Raw genomic sequence first — 20,156 nt, forward strand, 5'->3', positions numbered from 1 at the left:
TACCTATTTTAAACTTGTTAGTTATGGCCAACAGATTTTTGCTTGTTGGTTGTTTCAGTGTCATCATTAAATTGTTCTGCACATTTAAATTTCCCACTGTTATCTCTGCCCAAATTTGAAATGCTGGAACAAGCTGTTGCCAGCAAAATCAACTGCGCCTTGCCAGTAGAAGTTCCTTTTAACACATGGCTTAAGGAGCCCTGTTTAAAATAAGGCCTCTAGAGTTAGTGCCAATATTGTCTCTTTGTTTTACATGGCACTAAGTAATTTGTCAGCAATTGCTATAGAGCTGTAATTCATTTGGCTTTACCCTTGACTAAAAGCAATTACATGTGCTACCTTAATCCTGCTAGAGAATTGTCCTTGATTGACTGCTGCACCAGTACAGAGCTCCAGCGAGGCCAGCTGCACTCCAGGGCAGTGTAACCCTAACCCCAGGCAGAGCAGTAAAAGCAGCCTTGGGCTAAGGCTGGTTCAAAGGAGGAAGCTGTGGGGGAAGCCATGTTGTGGCAGTTCTGTGTTCCCCTTGGCATGCCTTTTGTAGCTGCACTGTGCCTGGAGCTCTGGGCTTTGTGGTTTTAGGAACCCTAACTCTACATGTGATGATTACATGTGATTGAATGACCTAGCAGGAAAAGGGCTGGGAAAGCTGTGCAATACTGATTATTTTATTTTAAGAGCTATGAACTCCTGGAGGGAAGAGAGTTACAGACATTGGGTAATTTAATTTTCCAGGTAATGGTACTGTTACTGCATCACTGCAAACACTCTGTGTGGTTCTCAACCTTTCCCAAAGAACATGAAAGGGAAAAAATTAGCAATGTGTCAGGAGGAATTTGCTTTCTTAGAGAATTTGATGAAGGTAACTACCCTTCTCTGTAATAGAGATCACAGATGATCATGTTGCTGCAGTTAACACTGAAGTGTGTGATCCTGGGAGAGATGTGTTGTCACCAGAGCTCTGTAGGAGATTTAAAAATTGACTTTTGCCAACAGAATTACTGCATAAATTCATAGGAATCTGGCATAGGTGAGTACTACGGTTCCAGATCTCTTAGTAAATAAATGTGCCAAAATCATTAAACTGCTGCAGCTTTCAGAGCACTTTGCTGTCTTGCACCACTTGGTGACCTTTACGCCTTTGCAGAGAAGCTGTTATAACACGGGTGAGGGAAAGGAGGACCTTGATGTAGCAGCCTTTGAAATTCAGTTTGTGAATGAGGACATGGTGTGAAATGACCTGATAGTCGTGTGCTGAAATAAACCAGTCGCCTTCTACATTTTATCAATTTTCTTCTTTCCTGGAGAAGGAAATTAACTATTAAAAATATTAATATATGATTGAAATGACAGAAACATTGCATTTGATTTAAAGGCTGTTCACATGAATTGAATAGAAGTAAAAATGTTTCATCCCTAACAAGGTCTAACACAGGCGTCTTCAAAAGCCTCGATTCCAGCAGTGCTCAGAGTTGCTTCCTTTGCTGTTTTGTTGCCAAATCATTTTGACAACGTGAGGAACAGCGCCTAAACACGACTATATGGCAGAGAGCCAAATTGCTAAGCTGTATGAGCCACTTCAGTAGTCTGAGTAATGCAAAGGCAGAGCGCCCTGAAAAGCAGCTGGAAATTTATGATCAATTGTAGGTGTACAGGTGCATCTCCACACATCCGCAGTTCTTAGTGATTTGTAAACGTGGTGCTTTCAGATGCTACTACAGAATTCTGTTACTGGTGCTGCTGGGAGTGCAAGGTGCCACTTCCCTGCCTCTTGTACACCTCTGTAAGGGCTCTTGAGGCAATGTGCTCATCTTCTGTGGGTGTTATAGGACATATATGTTTGAATGAAACTAAGTGTGGAACTGCTAATTCTTTTTGTCTTGCAATTTCCTCCCATACTTGTAGTAACAACAACTTGGTATGGGTTGTATTTGAGGAGAGAATAAGATTTGCGTACAGGTCACACGGTATATCTCTAATTTAGGCCAAATTCTAACCAAGCAAAGCAACAGCAGTGGGGATTGAGCTGGAGTTATTGGTGTATCCTGGCTTCTGGTGGGTGTGTGCATTTGGGTTTACCTGCGTGTTTGTTAATGCCAGGCCTGCCTTTAGGTAGCACAGACATGATGGCAGCTCAGGTTTTCCAAGTCAGGTGAAGGGTGTTTAGCATGAGTAAATCAGTGTGGCTGCCCTGTGCTAAGGCCAGGGCTTGGCATCTCTCAGTGTGAGCAAAGGCCAGCGAGGGTCAAAGGTGCTGAGTGTCAGGTGTGAGCTTTGTCAAAGTGCAGTGAGAACAACATCAAAGCTGGTGTAACACCAAACCCTTTATGAGCTGGGCAGATCACCTGGTAAAAGACCCTTTGCTGGTATCACATTTTTTCCCTTTGAGGACCTGGTTTAAGCTGCCCTGGCAGACCTCTTTCGCTGGGATTAACTGTGCAGCCATTAAAGGTTTGCTAACTCAGCCTTACTGACACCACTGTAGAGCAATCATTTTAAATCGGGGCTCTTGGTGAGTAGCATCCTTCTGCTCCTCAGCATGGCTGCTTGCTTCTACGTTTTGGTGATGGGGGGTATTGTGATGTCTTCGGGCATGTCGCTGCTACTTTCTCTCATGCCTTGTAAAGCTGCCTGAGCTATTTTTAGATGGGCAGCCTTGTAAGGAAAGAAGTCTGGCTGTGGTATCTCTGAGCTCTTAAGATCTAATTTATCTTTGTTACCTGGGTAAATTAGCCCACACAGAGCTCTGCACCATCATGTCATTTATTGATTCCTGCTTAGTGAAAATCTTCCTCTACGGGTCTGCATTTTGGAGGGAGTGTGTTCTTTGGTAGCCTGACCCATATGATGAGAAGGCAAAAGTCCCTCAGGATAGCAGGTCAGAGGGAGGAGGAATTAACGGGGTTGAAAGTAGACAGGACTTTGGATTTTGCAATTCTAAACCTCCATCTTTCAAATTTTGTATTCCACCTTCCCACCAAGCCTCATTTTTACTTCACATAGAGTACTATGTTTTAAATCTTTTTATTACAAGAGAAGTAAATTGTAAATTCAAGATCTCAAGTTTACAATGAACAAAATGACTCCTTAGAAACTTTGGCTGCTTTATCAAAAAGGGGTAACACTCCTGCTGCTAATGGTTGTTAATAATTCACAACCAAGATTTAAAGTCAGTATAACATAAAGGAAAACTGCTATTGCTAGAAGCTCTGAGCTGTTGTAGCTTTGATGATGCTCCTTAAATTGTTGTAGCTTTGATGATGCTCCTTGCTGACACTGAGTGGTGCAATTACCACATGCTGATGAAGGAGAGCTGCAATTACCACATTTTCTGAGTCAACTGAGAGTCGGAGTTATTTTTTTAGTTGGCATTGGTATTTATTTATATACTCATTGTAGGTAAATTTTATAAACCACTTCCTTGATATTTGTGACAGAATACTAGAGAGAGACCTAGGTGTTCCTCTTATTTTTCCCCTACCATAAAAATTGTTGCTTTGTGTTAAATCCCTACTGTGAGTGGTAGTCTGTACTTAAAATTCAGCTTAAATCATTGTGGGTGTGGGGTGGGGAGGGCGGGGGGTGGTGCTCTGTGTAAGAAAAATTGTAGCAAAGAGTGCTAAAGGCCTTGAGAAATTTTGTATGAAATCGTTTTGCCCTTTATCATGGGGGATGTTAATTTGTTTATTTTTGCAAGCCCAGTGGTAAATGTGGGGATAATTAACCTTTTTGTCTTAGATTTACCAAGGACTCAAAACTGATTGGGGAAGGACCCAAGACATTATTTTCATTTAGTAGTGTGATTGCCATGATTGGCAGCATAAAAAACAGCTTGAATGTCTGCTCGTACACCTGTGCATGTATTTTTATATCATTTCAACTGCTTGCAATTTTTTTTTCTCTTGCTTTTCTTATAGAAATATTTAAAGATTGCTCTGAGTTCAGGAGCAAATTGTTTAGAAAATCTGGTGCTAAAATGGGTTAATCTATTTTCAAGAATGAAGTGACAGGAAGGGGGACGTATTTTTACCCTTCCAGCGAAAGACTGCCTAGACTGTGAGTTTGGAGGTGATTGACATCAGAGGCCAGGCACGTGGCTTGTTTGCCCATGAAGTGTGTAGATAAGGTCTAGGAAGGAGCTGAACAGTTCACATTTTTCATGTAAAAAGCCCCCAACAAAACAAACAAACAAAAAAAACCCTATCCCAACCAGACTGAAAACCTCCCCCTGCCATACAACAGTACTTAATATTTTTTTTAACCATCAAAATATGTTCAGAGAATATTAGGGTTACAGTAATACTGAGAAAAAGACAGGAAATAACTAAGCAATCTTCTGTATCCTTCTGTATACAGGTATGTATAACACATTCTCTCATGTCATGATCAGGTGGCACTTTTAAATGTTTGCAAGACCTCACTTGCTTCAGTGATACTATCTGTCCGTGCAGTGTGAGGCTGTGAATGATCTGAGATCCAGGATAACCCACCCCATCAGCTGATGGCATCCAGGGGTTAGGGCTCAGCTTAACAAGTCCCATGAGACAGGACAAACTTTAGTCCTTGGTCACTGGTGCCACACCTGACCACACAAGGTGTCTCACGTCAAATCCCTGTAGAGCTCCACTCGTCAGTGCTTGTCAGCTCTGCCATCTCGGGACACAGCAAAAAAAGCAGTTGTCTTTCCAGGCCTAAAAAGACAAATAAAGATGCACACATTTGCTGAGGTTTCAGAAATACTCCTGTATTATTTGTGTACATACACATGTGTGTGTACAGATGTAGGGTTTGTTAGGGACGTGTTTAGTCTGTTGGGTGACAAGCAGACCTCAGTGGTCCTTGTGCCTCAGAACCAGAGGTACAGTGCTGCCACTCCAGCAGCAAATCTTTAGAAATACTTGGAGGATGGTGAGTTGTCCTGTCTGCCTTTGTCATTTCAGCATGTGGAAGATGGGCAAATCTTTCTTTCTGCATTTTCTGGAAGAGGTAGAACAACATAGGTTGAGTAGATAAGGTATCAAATACAGGGATAGTGACTCACCTCACCAACTGCATCTTGCCAATGGCCTCACACCTTGTGAATTTTTTTAAATTAATCTTTCAGTGTCTTACCACTCATTTGTCATGTTGACAGGCAGTGGCCAGCAGAGAACACTAGCTACTGTTATGGGGTCACTGAGGCTGAAGAGAAAATGTAGAAAATAGCAATAAATATAAAACTGCTGGTCTGTTTCTAAATACATAGCTGGATAAATGATCATTGTGAATATGTTTGCAGGTAGAAATACAGCTATTCTGTTGGTGTTAAGCAACTTCAGCTTCAAAGAAGAGCCTAAGGCTAAAAGATATGTTTCATTATAAATGAGGAGGAAATAGGTGTTCAGAGGATGTTCTTGAACTGAACATTCTGACTCAGAGGAAATGTAGATGTATAGAGAGGAGCACAGAGAAGATGGAAGCTATTCCTCTACCTGGATTTGGTAACACTTCCTGTTATGAAGACGTGACCAACTATTTGTTTTCAGAGGATTTCAAATGCCCCGTTAGGGTACAGTGGAAACATATCAGAGTCAAGGGTTTTCCTTGGGTGTCCTCTGAAGGAGCTTGTGACATGTGAGAAAATACCCTTCTGGGAAGATGAGTTACATGAGGACCATCTACCAGGCTTAGTCTAAAGGAGAGGTGAAGATGATGTTTTCTGGAAAACTTACAGATAGAGGTATCCGTGTCTTGGTCTGGCAGACAACAGTGTTGTAAAGGACTCACTCAAATCTTCACTGTGTCTTAGAAGAATAAATCTAAATTTTCTTATTTGAACAAGGACATATGTAGTATTTCTAGGTAGGCAAAAGCAGGTTGCAGTGATAGAAACAGCCACAAACAAATGCAAAGCCAATGTGTAAGGGTAACCCTAAAAACTGAAGGTGTTATGGAAGATGACAGTAAAGAGTTTTCATTATGACTGAATATTAATTAGTGACATAGCTATTAATGATGACAGTAATTAACAGAGGAAGGAAAGACTTGTCATTGTCCAAAGGGTGAGTAATCAGTCTTGGCAGGTGATAAATAATGGTTCAGCAAGCTCAGCAGAAAGATGATCTGTCTGCCTCAGGACAACTGGAGAACAGCTATAACATCTTCCAGGCTCTTGGCAGCATTCAGGAATTACTTCATGTTTTTAACAGAGACAAATTAAAATTCCTGATCTCAATTGCTACTTATACTCTGGAGTGGCTGATCACAGGAGTTCTGGTTGAGTCAGTGCCTTCAGTTTACTTACCCCTTTTAAACCTTTCCTGCCCACTTAAACCTTTCTTATGAGGGGTGAGAAAGACTGGGGAATTCAGCATTCAGCATTACTTGAGTTTTTCATTGTTGTTTGATGGAAATTTAATAAATTCCTCAGAAGTGTCCCAGAGCTAGGGACATGATCATCCTATGTTAAAATGTAGTGGGACTTAGTCCTAAATCAGGAACTAAGTGTTCCTGTACTGGAAAGGGAAATGGTGCAGAAACCACTTCACTTCCTGTGAGCAAAGCAATGCAATACTGTAGGTGATTGTCAGGTATCAGCTCTCACATCACTTGGGAATACAATGCCTAAGAGACCACTACAAACCTGCAACCAAGACCAAAATCAGGAGAAACAGTGGACTTTTTTTGTTTAGGGAATGAACTGAAAAATCAAGAAAGATTCTGGTTTCACTTGAACCAAGACAGCATTTTGTGAGGTTTTGTTTCTAACAAATACAGAAACACTACAGTTTTAATCTTCTTGAATTAGCTTTCTAACCATAAATGTTGTACTCGGTCTTCAAAATATTTTTTTTGGTAAAAGGTAAAAGGGAACACCCGTGTTTATAAAATACAATATTTTATTAACAAACTTGTCAAAACAACATGGCTCTGAACATATTCCCCATATGTTATTCAGCTAACAGTGTTCACTAGATGCCTTTTCATTTAGCAGATAATTTTGCAACCCTCGTACATATTTTTCTGAATAAATTTATTGTTCAAGAAAATGACATGACCTCAGGATGCATGTGGCATGATAGTTTTAGTAGAGAAAAGAAAGTGCTGGCACCATTGCCAGAGGCATTGGTTTGCTGTTCTGCCAGGTACTGACTGCAGTTTTGGTGAGCTCAGTGCAAAGAAGCTGATTTAAATTTGAGAAGTTGCTGAATGGTAAAGTATAAGGAGAAACCACCTTAAGAGGACATAGGAAGGGTTGGGTTGGTTTAATGAGATGGAGGCAGGGAGGCAATGTGTCAGCCCTCCATAGAAACACTCAGGAGAAACTGTCAAGGAAGAAGAATCATTATTTTCCTTCAATCATAATATGGTTATAAAATGCATATAAATTGCACATTAACAAACTTAGGTTGTGAAGTTACAGGAAGCATCCAATCTATTAAAAAAATAATTCTGGAATAACTTCGCAGATAGGGTAGTGGCAACTGAAAATGCTCCTAGGTGAAGTTGAGAGGTGTGGAAAATGACCATACTGCTGCGAATACAAGATCATGAGATTGGTCCTTTAGTATCTGGTTTGCCTTTGAGGCATGTTGAGACAGTACCCAGCTGCTGCTTGTTGACCATATCTGCTTGCCCAGTGTATAAGTGAAATCAGATGCTTGCCTGATCTTCAGGAGCCCTGCTGATTCCCTGCAGGAATCCAGGGAATTGTTGTTTCATCTGTAGGATGAGGTAGGTCAGTCCATATTGCTGCCTGCTGCTGAAGCCTGTCTGAAGAGGATTTGCTGGTGCTCTTTGTAGTGTTCTGGGTCAACTTCCATTGTCAGGGGAGTGGGAGCTGCTGTCCCCTTCTGTGTGGGGTAGAGCTCACATTTCTAATGAGAATTTCACCTGTATTGGGAGCGTCAGAGCTGCAGATAATTGCTGGAACCTGGAGCACTAACAGTACCTATTGTTTCTCTCTGTGGCATATTATGACTCCTAGCTTTAATTATATTTAAGGTTTGCTGAGGGTGTGGGGATGCTTTGGTCCTGTGGGAAGCAAAATGTTCTTCTGGAGCAAACATGGTGATTATGCTGCTCCTTGAAGTCCCATTCGTGTCTGAGCTCGGAAGTGCTCCACACAGATAAGATCCTCTGGGATTTGTTTTGTAAGCCTGAACCAGTTTGGATGGGGCTTTGAGCAGGCTGGTCTAGTGGATAGCATCCCTGCCCATGGCTGGGGAGCTGGAACTGGATATATTTAGGTGTCTTCTAGCCCAAGCCAGTCTATGATTCTATGATGTGTTACTGGGGTTATTCGCCTACTGTATGTGATTGCAAATATTTCTGCGGGCATTGACAGGATGCTGAGAAGGGCTTGGTGTTACGTCTGCATCCAGACATGACATTGGTAGGTTGTGATGAATACTGTTGTAATTTAGTATGGGCTTGCCATGTTGTATCCAAGTGTCTTTGCTGATTGCCTTTGACTATAGAGAACTCCAGCTGACTTGTACACACCATAATGTTTAATTTTAAGCTTAACTTTCTGAGTATGAGATTTAACTAAATTTTGCTGCTCTGTCAGATATATTTTGGTAACAGGACTTTCTGCTGAACAGTGACAAGTTTTCCACTTCTGTGATCTCCGTGCAAGCAGCAGAGGTTGTATGCAGAGGATCATCCTAGAGAATTTGATGTTCATTATAAGATTGCAACAACTTTTATTGTACTGGATGGGCCCTGAAAACCTAATGAACTTCCTGATGGATCTTAAAGGCTCAATCTTCCAGCCACCATTCACAGGGGCTGTGGTTCAAGGCTCTCTGAATACCACCTCCTTCTCTAAGACATTGCTTGTCTTTGACATAAGCAAGGCCCTCCTGTCAGTTTTTGACTGATGTTTCAGTTCTATACATTTGCATGTTACAGGTGTGAGGTGCTAGTAAATGCTCCTTTGTCTGCTTGCTAACCAGTGCCTGCAGAAACTTATATCTGTATGCTGAGGTGAGAATAAAATGGGAGAGAACAGTTACAGGGAACCATTAGACTAATATCTGACTTCAGGTATATCAAGTCTGCTATTGCACAGAAAGTCCCTTGGGACTTAGTACCTGTCAGTAACCATGTAGCTGCAGTGTGGCACAAGAAGGAAAAACATTCTGAAACCTCAGTGGAAATAAAAAGCAAAATGGAATAAAGCTCATGCCAGTTCTGTTGTATCTATCTCAATGTTATCTCTCTCTAGGGCACTCAAACCTGTGGTCTCGGTGTCTAATGCTTTCTTAAATTTTTGTTCATTTGTTTGTTAAGGTTCTGATATTGTGCAGTGGCTTATGAAGAACCTCAGCATTGAGGATGCAGGTAAGGCGACCACAGCTGGGGAGAAATAGGTGCTCCATCTGTATTGTGTGTGTGCCATTAGACAGTAAATACTATATTGCTGCAGTCTAAAATGGCAGTAAAAGAGCATGGTTGATTTAAACATTGGAGGGGAGGAGGAGGAGGAAAGGAGTTAAGAGTCAACATCTTAATTAAGTCTAATGCCTTATACTGCAACACACTGAAATACTATTGCAGGCATTTTAGCCTGTCTGTGGAACTGTTGCTGCTTACAGAAGACTGATTGATTTTAGGTTTTGTTCCTAGATTTCAAAAAGAAGTTGGTGGATGTGTGTGGTTAAGCAGGCAAATATATCGTCAGGTTTTCAAAGTGTGAAGAAAAGTAGCCTCAGCTGACAGAACATAGTGTCTGTGTCATTCTTGGCCAGGGTCATAGAATCTGATAATGGTTTTTAATTTATCACAAAAAGCAAATAGATAAATCAGCAGATAGACAAATGGATAATCAGCCATAAAGAGTGATCAGTGCATGGGCACAATCCAAATAGCTCACTCTTCAGAGAAAGCGAAATTATTTAGGCAAGTGAAGACCTATTGAGAAAAGGGGAAGAAAAGATCTGCAGGTCCAGAAGTTTCTTTTCCTTTTCAGAAAAGGGAAAAATCCAGACTCTCACCTACCAGTTTTTAAGCTGCCTTACTGTCATCATGTAAAAACAGAGATAGAGGCAGTGTTGAATCACCCAGCAGGGCATCCCTGTATGCACATCCCTTCTCATGAGTCCTGTCAGGTCCCAAATGTGAATTTCAGTTGCAGACAACAGCTTTCTTATCTATCTGGACATGCACAAGCAGATGATTTTTCAGTTCTGTGAAAGATGATGCAGTTTTTGACAGCTGGCATTGCTTGAAAATCTGCACAGATGGGCCTCTGCATTGGGGGAGGTTGCCTGGGCAGCGCTAGGATATATAACTCTCCTTTGCAACATTTTCTCTAACAAAGGGCAGTGCTACAGTGTGAGGATGTGTCTTTATGAATAAATACCCTGCTGATGAACTGGTGTTGCAGGTGCTTGTTGGATTTGGTAGAAGCAAGTGAGGTTCACTGGTGGAACAGGCTTCTTGTCAGCTGTCACCTGTGGTGGATAATGTACTTTGAAATTAATTTCTTACTCTAGGGCTGAACTGGTGTGTGAATTTTGTAAACAAAAACCTAACGGGTTAACATTTAAGCGATGCTTCATCTGTATTGTAAGGCTGATTTCTGCACCCCTGCTTTACAGGCTTTGGCTGGAAGTAGTAGGGATGTAGTGTGGGTACAGAGAGGCATGTGGGCGCCAGATTTCACATGAGTCATCACTAGAGCTGCAATTGAAAGCAGAGAAATGTGTGGTGCCTGTCTTGTTGACACATCCCTGCTGTTTTTTCTCTTTCACAGGGGAAGCAATACACTTGGGAAGTCTTATTGCTGCGCAGGGTTACGTCTTTCCCATCTCAGACCATGTCCTTACCCTTAAGGATGACGGGACATTCTATCGTTTCCAGGTTGGTGAGCACCCTGACTCCCCTGTGGCCCCTTCTTCTGTCCCTGCAGTAATACTGCTTAAATCACCCACTCTTTATACCTAAGCAGCCATTAGATCTATGAAGTCAGGAATTAAGGCTGTCTTCATAGAGGCCCTAGGAAATTATGAAGTCCCTGCAAAAAAAATTTGCTTTAGAATCCCAAATCACTCTCATCTACCTTCTGACTTAGTTTTTAACATAAATGAATGGTTATGTCTTGTGACTATTTCTGATACCTGAATGCACAGCTGTTTTACTCCAATTTGAACTGAACCAGGAGAAAGAAGGCGGCTTTCAGGTCCTAACTCTGATGCAGAATTAAGTAGCCATTCTCCTGTGCAAAATGGACCAGGATAAACATAGGAGCTGGACATTCAAGCTTTGGCACAGCAAAAAATTCAAATTTTTGTCATCTCTTGCTTACAGATTGGTGTGGGAGAGGGCAAGCTTAAGGCTTTGGCTCTTCTACAAAGGATGTATAACCTTGGCAATCACCTAAACTGGGACATCTCAATCCGTCAGTGTTCCTGTGCCTCTAGATGTGCTGAATTTTTTAAGCACCCTGTGTTTGAGTTCCATGCCCTGTCCAAAGTCTGCCACTGTCAGCTCACTAGATAACTGAGTGCTTGTGCTGCAAAAGCTCCTTCTGAACTGATTGTATAACTTTAGAAGAAGCAGTAAGTCTAAACTTGGAGTCCTACTGCCTCGTCCTGCTGGCTGAATTTGTGTTTTTCTGTTACATTGTCTCAGCCAGCTTTCTTATCTTTCCTGTCACCTCTCTTCTGTTCACCCTCCTGTTCCTCCTTTACATTTTTTTACTCTTTTTTAGCTTTTATTTGAAAAGCCAGTTCTGCTCTTTGCATCTGATGTTGCAGCTGCTCATGCCTACTGCTACTGTGGTATTGTGTTATCATATGTGACCAATGTCACGGTGAAAAAAGAAGCCCAGGAGATCACAGATCTCCTCTTATCTCACCCCACCTTCTGGTTGCAAGGCATAGTTCAGACTCAGATTTTTCATTACAATTCTCTTTCTTTTCTGAAAGTCCTGATCCTCCTGTCGTGTATGACACAACAGAAGCAGGGGTAATACTGGCTGTCCATTTAGCTGTATTTTTCTCTGTTTTAAAAGAATGGCACTCTAAGAACTTGTCCTGTGCAGTTTTCAGGAGCTACAATTCAATATAACTTAATTTCTTTTTATTGTTTTAAGCCTGTGTAAACCACATCATCAAACTGACTGCTTATTGACTATTCTTTCCCTTGTCTTTTCTTACAACTTTTGCATATTCTTTGCCTGTTTTCATTTCCTCCAACACACCTCCTTAGGTGTTTTCTACAAAAATAACCTGATAGAATCATGCTTTTTTTCCATTATTCTCCTCTTGTTACTTTTTACCTCAACCTCAGTTGCTCCTTTAACAGTAGCTCTTTATCTTCTGGAATTCATAAGATACATATCAGTAGGAGCATTGAACCCTGTATCATTTGAATCCTCCATGTTTTCTCACTGTACTTTGGTGGAAGGTACCAAACTGTGTGTTAATGTCTAATGCCCATCTGTAGCAATACATCAGTAAAGCAATGTGTAATCAGTAATGCATCAGTGTTCTGTAATTTGTGTGATGGCTGGTATGTTATTTTTCATTAATGTTAAATCTGAAATGCATTCATATATAGCTTGTAGTTAATTGTAGCAACTGCAATATGCAGTCCTGGATAAAAAACAAAAGCACTAAGTATAGCAGGACTTCTGCTTTTGGAATGACTCTAAACAGCTGAGTTTTGACCTCTGCCATCTGTTACAACTAAAAAGGAAATTGTTTTGGAGTCTGCCAGCCGCATTGGTAGCTGCTCCAGAAGAGCAAGGGATATGTAGCATATAGATAAGACCACAAGGTTCCTCATGCACTTAAAAAAGTATATATATTCAGGTTGCCTGTGAATTCTTGGGGAAAGAGGAGGTTCTGGGGATAGTGGATAAGATGTCCACATTCAGATGACCTGGCAACAGTGTCTGAAATTTCATCAGGACACTGGACATCCTCCACAAGAGGCGCTTGCATTACAGCATCTCTATTTACCTGCAGTGAGGACTATGAAAAGTTTTTGCAGCATCCTCACTTTTACTGTAATCTGTAGCAGTGTTTCCCCTGAGGGCAGAATCTGGGAGGTAGATTTTGTGATTCATCTTTTTGAACTTTTAATGTTTTTCTGCATCTGAATCGGTTTTTACCTCTTAAATTACAAAAATGTATATGTTTTTTCTTAGGCACCATACTTTTGGCCTTCAAATTGCTGGGAACCAGAAAACACAGATTATGGTGAGAGTATGATTGTTTCATTATAGAAAGTTAGTTTGTGATGTAAACAGTTGTCCTCAAAATAATGACTGCTGGCCATGTGCACCCTTCATGTACAGAGTTTCTTGTCAGGCAGCAGCATCAGAGGTAGGTCTGTGCCCATCTCAAATGTACAAACTGAAACCCTGGGGTGTCTCAAGCCCCTGGAGCTCAGTGGGGTCAGGATTTTGCCATCCGTTGCCTTCATTCTCCCATAGCTCTGTTCATTTCAGCAGGATTTGTGGCAAGCAGAATACTGGTTCTTGGGAATCTTAAATAATACTGATGTTGCTTTTGTGGGAGACTATCCTCTGATCTGTTGCTGAATCCGTTATGTGGATCAATAAAATTTACTTCATCTGGGCACTTACTGAGTGATCAATACACCAGTACATAACTAACAGCAGCCCATAGTTAAAAGTTCTCTGATACATGACATCAGACTTATTTTCCCATTTTTTTAAGATTACCAGATGATACGGTAAAAGAGTAGACTGAGCATGGTTTATGAGTTAATAAAGTGCAACATGGTGTTTTAAACATGTGAGTGCCTGCAGACAGGGATAATACATAAAGAAAATATGTCAGTGTTGTTATCTTTAGCTGTCTGCATGCAATATTGCTGTCTCTTCCAGAACTGCACTGCTTTCACAGTTAAATGATAAAATTAATTGTTGCATCCTGATGTGGCTTTGGAAGAGGAAGTGTATCCATGTGTGCAGTCATAAAACGGGAGCTTCTGGAAGTCCTTTATCTCATAATCTAAGATTGGTTTAGAACGCGTCCCTGAATAATCAGTTTGGGTTTTTTTCTTTCCTGGCCAATAATTACTTATCATTATGGATTCTGGAAATCATTTGCTGGGGTGAAGAAGTAGCCTGCAATGGTGTGTCATATGATAGTTCATTTGCAGTCCTCATCTGCAGATGAGCTAGACTTACATGTTTATCCCAGTGAGGGAATGGTTAAAGAGAAAACAAAATGCTGGCTTTTATTTGCAAAAAAAGGTCCAGATTTTACAGTCATCCTATATTACTGTGTGAACTGTGCCTCATATGTATTCTTTAAATACCAGAAAAATAATGTGAAGAGGGAGGTTCTGTTTTTTTCCTGCAATATCAGATAAATAATTGGTTTTGGCAGTCAGATTATTGTGCTGCACTGAGTGGAACAGTACACCCCAAAATAAAGCCCTCTATGAGCTGACCCACAGCTGGACAAGCTTCAGCTGCATTAGCTGAGCCCTGTAGTGACAGATTTTCATCTGTCCCAGAAACCTCTAACATATGCTTGTAATCAGACTTTGCATATCAGAGGCCTGTACAGATGGAGTCTTCCCAGGAATTAATCCCAAACTAGCAGTAGACCCAAATAAAATTGAAATCCCAGGACTACTTCATACTTTTTTTATTTGCATGTGTCCACTTACAGGAGAGGAACTAACTTGCTAATGGCAGTTCACTGCCTTGCATGAAAAAACACTGTGAGACAACTGACTCACTTCATTAGGTGTCATAAGCACCTTACAGAGAAAACTGCCCTTGAGATGTGTAAATATAAACGAACTGATCAACTCTGGCTCATTATATGAATGTTTAAATTACAGAAACAGCGTGGAGTAGAATTACATGAGTAGCACTGGGCCTCCATTAAGTTCAGACCTGACTGCATACACAGAGTGTGCTGTGAACCTTGTGTGTCAGCCTTTAATGGAAATGGGGTGAGCTTAGCAGATCCAGGTGGCGCTTTCCCAGCAGGCAGCCCAGGACTGGTTTGGTGGTGTGTGCTGGGCTCATCTTGACCCTCAGAATTCCAAACCACATCAGTTTCAGCAGCCTCTGCCTATAGCAAAATGTGACAAGGCTTCTCTTAACCATTTGAAATGTGTAAGAATAAGAGGATGGAGCATATTAAAAAACACTCAGATCATGCTTTTAAGATCTGGCCCATATTTCTGTTTTCACTTCAATATCCGGATTTATTTTTATTTTTTCTTAGCAGAAAAGAAATGCAGGGATGGTCACTTTGGCATGCATATTCCCAAACTGCTTAGGGAACAGGTTGCTTATACTATATCTTTTACCAGACCCAGGAGCAATTGTGCCTTTTGTGGACATCTTGTTAGGTCCTGGCATCTGCTCTCAGCACTTTTAAATGAGATGTCCCAGATGTTCAGGGCCTCTGAGATTAGTTATAAGCAATGTCAGCTGGGTGTCCAGCCCTCTCATTCCTTGACTCGTGGTGCTTTCTGATGAAAACAAACTGTCTATAGACTATTTTTTTCCTTCTTTTTTTCTTTTTTCTTTTTTTTTTCTTTTAAGATCTAGTACTAATAATCTGTCTGTAATTGTTTTCCATTCTGTTTCTCCCTTTAGCCATCTATCTTTGCAAACGGACCATGCAGAACAAAGCTAGGCTGGAGCTGGCGGATTATGAAGCCGTAGGTACACTGCTGCTAGAGTTTAAAGCTGGGGGTGCAGGGATAGCTTTGCTTGCCAAGTGAATGCTGCAATTTTGTGCTTTGGGGTCAGCCTTGACTGTGTCTTTTCCTTAGTTGTCAGAACTGTGTGAAGCCTGATAGGAAGACAACATCAGGAACAAGACTGATGAATGTCCCTGGCTTTGCAGTGTCCAACATTAAAGCATCTACTGTATAATGAGCCCTTCAAGACTGGAGCAAATTACACAGAAGTTTAGCTTGGTGTCCTGTTTTCAGTTAGGAAATCCTGGTTTATATAGCAGATTTCAGCACGGGAAAATGATGGATTTTCAGGTGTGCCACTGGGCAATTAAATTGTTGATGACACATCTTGTTACAAAAGTTCTCAGATATTAGACTTGGAACATTTTCTATATGCCATATGAAAAGTATCACTGAACTTTATTTAGAGTGCGTTTTCTGATATGGAGTTACTATCAGTAAAAATATCTCAAACTTTCATGTCAGACTGCAGGGTGGAGAGGAGTGGGAAGATGGAGGCAGGAGGGGCAGGGCTGAGTGTTTTTTTGAATACCAGCAGTGTAGCACTCTAAGCAGCTAAACTTTTCTTTCTGTCATATTGACTTTCTTCTGTTTACTTGCTCAACAGTGTAATAGCAGAATTTTATACATGGAGTTTTTCATTAGAGGGTTTGTTTACAAGTCTAGTGGACTTATGCAGTACTGTTTGTTACAATGAAAACATTTATGTTGCATATATTTGCATATGTTTTAGAGTGGGATTCTTGGTTTGGTTTTTTTTTTTTCCCCAAGATTGAAGTTTTTCCTTCTTCTTTGCCTTCTACATTTTAGAACATTTGTGCACATGGAGAGATAGGCCATTTGGTCCTTTCAGTGCAGAGCATGCAAAATTGCCACTTACCTAGTCCACCCTGGAAATGCCTTCCAACTTCCCAAGAGTTCTAATCTCAAACAGGCACAAAGGAAGGAATATAACAACCTGCATGCACTTACATGTCCTTTTGCTGAGTTTTCTCTTCTGCATATTGTTGATTTCATGATTAAAACCATTAAAATTGCTCACATCCAACCAATTAAGTGTAAGTACTCCGAAGATCTACCATAAAGCAACAAAAGGCTGTTCAGCGGCGCACATACTCCCACACACATGCAGTCAGGCTTTGGCTAAGTACTTTTGCACATTGTTGCCTACTGAGAGTAGCAATGCTCTAGTGATGGTAAATAATTAGATCTTGGCAGTCTCTCATTTTTCTTGTGAATATTGCATTGCACAATTAGAGGTTACTTCTGCATTCAAACTTTGTTCTCTTAATTAGAGACATTCAGATAAGAATGGCACCAACTCTTCCTAAGCATTATGGGAGCTGAAGCAGATCCAGGAAGGGATGTAAGCTCAGCACTAGTGAGAGAAGCAGGTTTGCAGGAGTGAGAAGCAGTGCTTCTCATACCTTTGGAGATGCAGCATGAGAATGTTTCTCCACAGATATCAGCAGTGACCTGGAGCTACAAGAGAATAGAATTTCATTTTTAGGTTCTGCTTGCAGCATTTACAGACAGTCCCCCAGCCCACATTTATACTGATTAGAGCAGGGGACTTGATGATATGATTAAGCTTGTATAGTTGCATTCAGGTTTTTTTATAATTTGTCAAACATAAGCACAATTCAAATATAGCTTCCATTGGTGATGTTTCATTTGCTTCAGCATATTTACTTCAGAGGGCACATGTGAACATAATTTAAAATAAAATAAAAATAATGAAAAAAATACAAAAATTTGTGTTAAGATAATTACAAGTTGTTGTTCTTTGTAGCCACAGTTAAGGAAATCATCACGGGTCAGTACAGCTGTAAATCATTTGTTTAACTTTTTTCCTCCATATGTACAGACTGAAACTGCTACATGGACTTGGTGGTAACAGGGCCAAGCTTTATGCCTTGTGTTATACAAGAATTTAAAGTAACTAGAAGGAAGATTTCTTGCATTGAAATGTGTGTGCCTGAAAAATGTTTCTCAAAATAAAGGTGCTAAGTATAAAGAGAACAAGAGTAGAACTACAAGTGTTTGTTTTCAATGTAAATTTGAAGCAGTTAAACTAGCTGTAATGGAGAAGAACATCCTGTTAATTGGCTCTCAGGCCTGCTTTCTTGGGGAGGATATGGATATGTAACTTCAGGGTGCAATTTAAGCCTGAAATTCCAGGTGTGTTCTGAGTTTAACCTCAAGCTGTGGTGAAGGCACATCCACATCCAAATGTTCAGATAGCTACACTCTGGAATGGGTCTGGACCAGAGCTGTTACTTCAGGTGTAGAGCAAAACTGCATCTGGAGCCATTCTTTGCAGTAACTGTGTTCATTGTTCAGACAAACAAGCTATTTCCTTTTGTGAATCATCCTGGCAATCCCCAGCCTTCAGTACTGTGCAGCTGCATAATACTCTCAGCAGCGACCAGGACTGAGCAAAGCAGGGGACGCTCAGGCTTTGCACCTTCACAAAAGCCTGAAGAGAAGAGAACAGTGCAGAGAGGAGGGGAAGTGAGGATGAGAGGGAAACGTGCAGCTGGCAGCCATCTGCTATCAGAAATGAAAGTCATCAGCTTCACAAAGCTTCTCAGTGTTATCTTTTGGGAACAAGTCCATAATTTTTTTCATACTAGAGCTCAAGCTGTCTTCATCACACTCCATTACTTATGCCTGGCAGGGCCCTTTGGGTTGCAGCCCAAAAAGATGTGTTACAGCCTTGCTTTGCCTGCACTGCAGTTCACCTGAAACCAACACTGACTTCCATGACTTTAGTTGCTCGGTTAAAAAATAAAAGGAATAAAATAAATACCCACCATGCTAAATGTATTCTCAAGCAATTGCTATAATTACAGAAATTAGTTGTTCTTACTATTTTGATCTTTTGACAGGAAAACTTAGCAAGGCTTCAGAGAGCGTTTGCAAGAAAGTGGGAATTCATCTTCATGCAAGCAGAAGCCCAAGTGAAGTGAGTAATCCTGGAGCACTGAATGGCACCAGTATTTAGAGCTGTGAAGGGAAGGGGATTCTGAATGGATAAAACTTCTTTGTCAAAATCTTAACTGTGACTAAGCTCAGAAGGTGTTGGTGAATTTTAATCACTGGCAGACTAGAAACAGTAGAGAGCCAATTCCTAAGGTCTGTGCCAGAAAATGAAAGATGGGTTTAATTATCTGTATGTGGAAACACTGGTCTGGAGCTCCTAAGCCAGTATTCACCATGGGACCTTGGGTAATTCACAAGCCCATTGCGCTTCTACATTTGTGGAGTATTTTTGTTTTGTATGAATGGAAAGAACAGGATTTTGTCATCTGTCTGTTACTCTATGCTTGCAGAGTATTTCTGAGTCTAAAAATACTGTCACTTCCATGTGATTATGAGGGTGGTATTTACAACAGGTATTTCTTCTCATTTTCTCATCTTCCCTTGTGAAAGAAGTGTGAAGCCTCTTTATATTTTGAGTGTGTTTTCATTACTGCTAGTAAATGGATATGGTCTAGGGTTTGTGTACGATTGTCTACAAGCTAATATGTAAAACTCTTGAGTGTCCATTTTGTGCATGTCATTGTCACTTATAAAATGGAAAGGTTGGTGAAGATGACACATGAGAACACCAGTACCAAAATGGTTCCATTGGAAGGAATTTGCACTTTCAGTATTAGATGCTAAAAAGTTAAGGAATATCATTTCTTGAAGGTGTGTCTTGAGGTATATGTCTCTATCTTTGATTAACCCTTTGGAATTTTGATAAATTCTTTGCTTAATAACATTGCAATTATGTACCATTTAAATATATAGTAATTATCTTTTAAACTGCAGGGTAATTAAAGGATTTTTTCCCAACCAGAATAGCAGTGTTCCATTTGGAAGAGAAAATTAGAACTTAGGATAGCAATTGTACTTTCAGTTACTTAAAGGCTATTGCCAAGATTAAAAAAAAAGTGTAAGTCAAAACAAAAGTCTGCATTCTGTCAAAAACATATAATTATCACCTAAGAAAGAAATGTAAATATCAGACTCGTGATCACTGTTAGTTACTCATCTTTTCTTCATTCTGTTTTCTTTGAAGCATAAGCATGAACTGGCCACTATCAACTTTTTTTGCTGGCGAGTTTCAGCTTCTTGGTTCACAGTTCATGTGATGGTTCAGTCTTCAGATTTCCAGACAGGCAGGGATAGAATTCACATAGTAATTCACAGTTAACTAAAAGTTTAAGTTAACTAGACAAGGGAGAAGAAAAAAACCTGAAAACATTCCTCCTGCTTACCAATTTTGCTTTGTTTTCCACATTTTTGTTTGCACACAGGATTCCCATTGCTATACCCACATTGCTTCAAAAACTGCAGCCATAGAGCATCTAGCTGCTTTGGGTCTTCACAGTTTAAAATGTGAAATACTGGGTTATCAGTAAGTCTGAAGATAGGAGCTGACAAACTGGGTTGAGCAGCAAGTGTTGATTGAG

The 20,156-nt window shown here is 40.5% G+C and overlaps 1 protein-coding gene across 11 annotated transcripts in view; it reads left to right on the forward strand.

Annotated features, from left to right (window-relative positions):
- RGS6 (regulator of G protein signaling 6) overlaps positions 1–20,156 on the forward strand; it is a 260,910-nt gene that overhangs the window by 178,331 nt on the left and 62,423 nt on the right. For all 11 annotated transcript variants that reach the window (XM_064424434.1, XM_064424436.1, XM_064424439.1 and 8 more), the window contains 5 exons: positions 9,277–9,327; positions 10,742–10,848; positions 13,142–13,193; positions 15,587–15,651; positions 18,585–18,661. In XM_064424434.1, coding sequence (XP_064280504.1) covers positions 9,277–9,327; positions 10,742–10,848; positions 13,142–13,193; positions 15,587–15,651; positions 18,585–18,661 — 352 coding nt within the window. The remainder of the gene's footprint in view (positions 1–9,276; positions 9,328–10,741; positions 10,849–13,141; positions 13,194–15,586; positions 15,652–18,584; positions 18,662–20,156) is intronic.

Source organism: Passer domesticus, chromosome 6, assembly GCF_036417665.1.
Source record: "Passer domesticus isolate bPasDom1 chromosome 6, bPasDom1.hap1, whole genome shotgun sequence".
Taxonomy (NCBI): Eukaryota; Metazoa; Chordata; class Aves; order Passeriformes; family Passeridae; genus Passer; species Passer domesticus.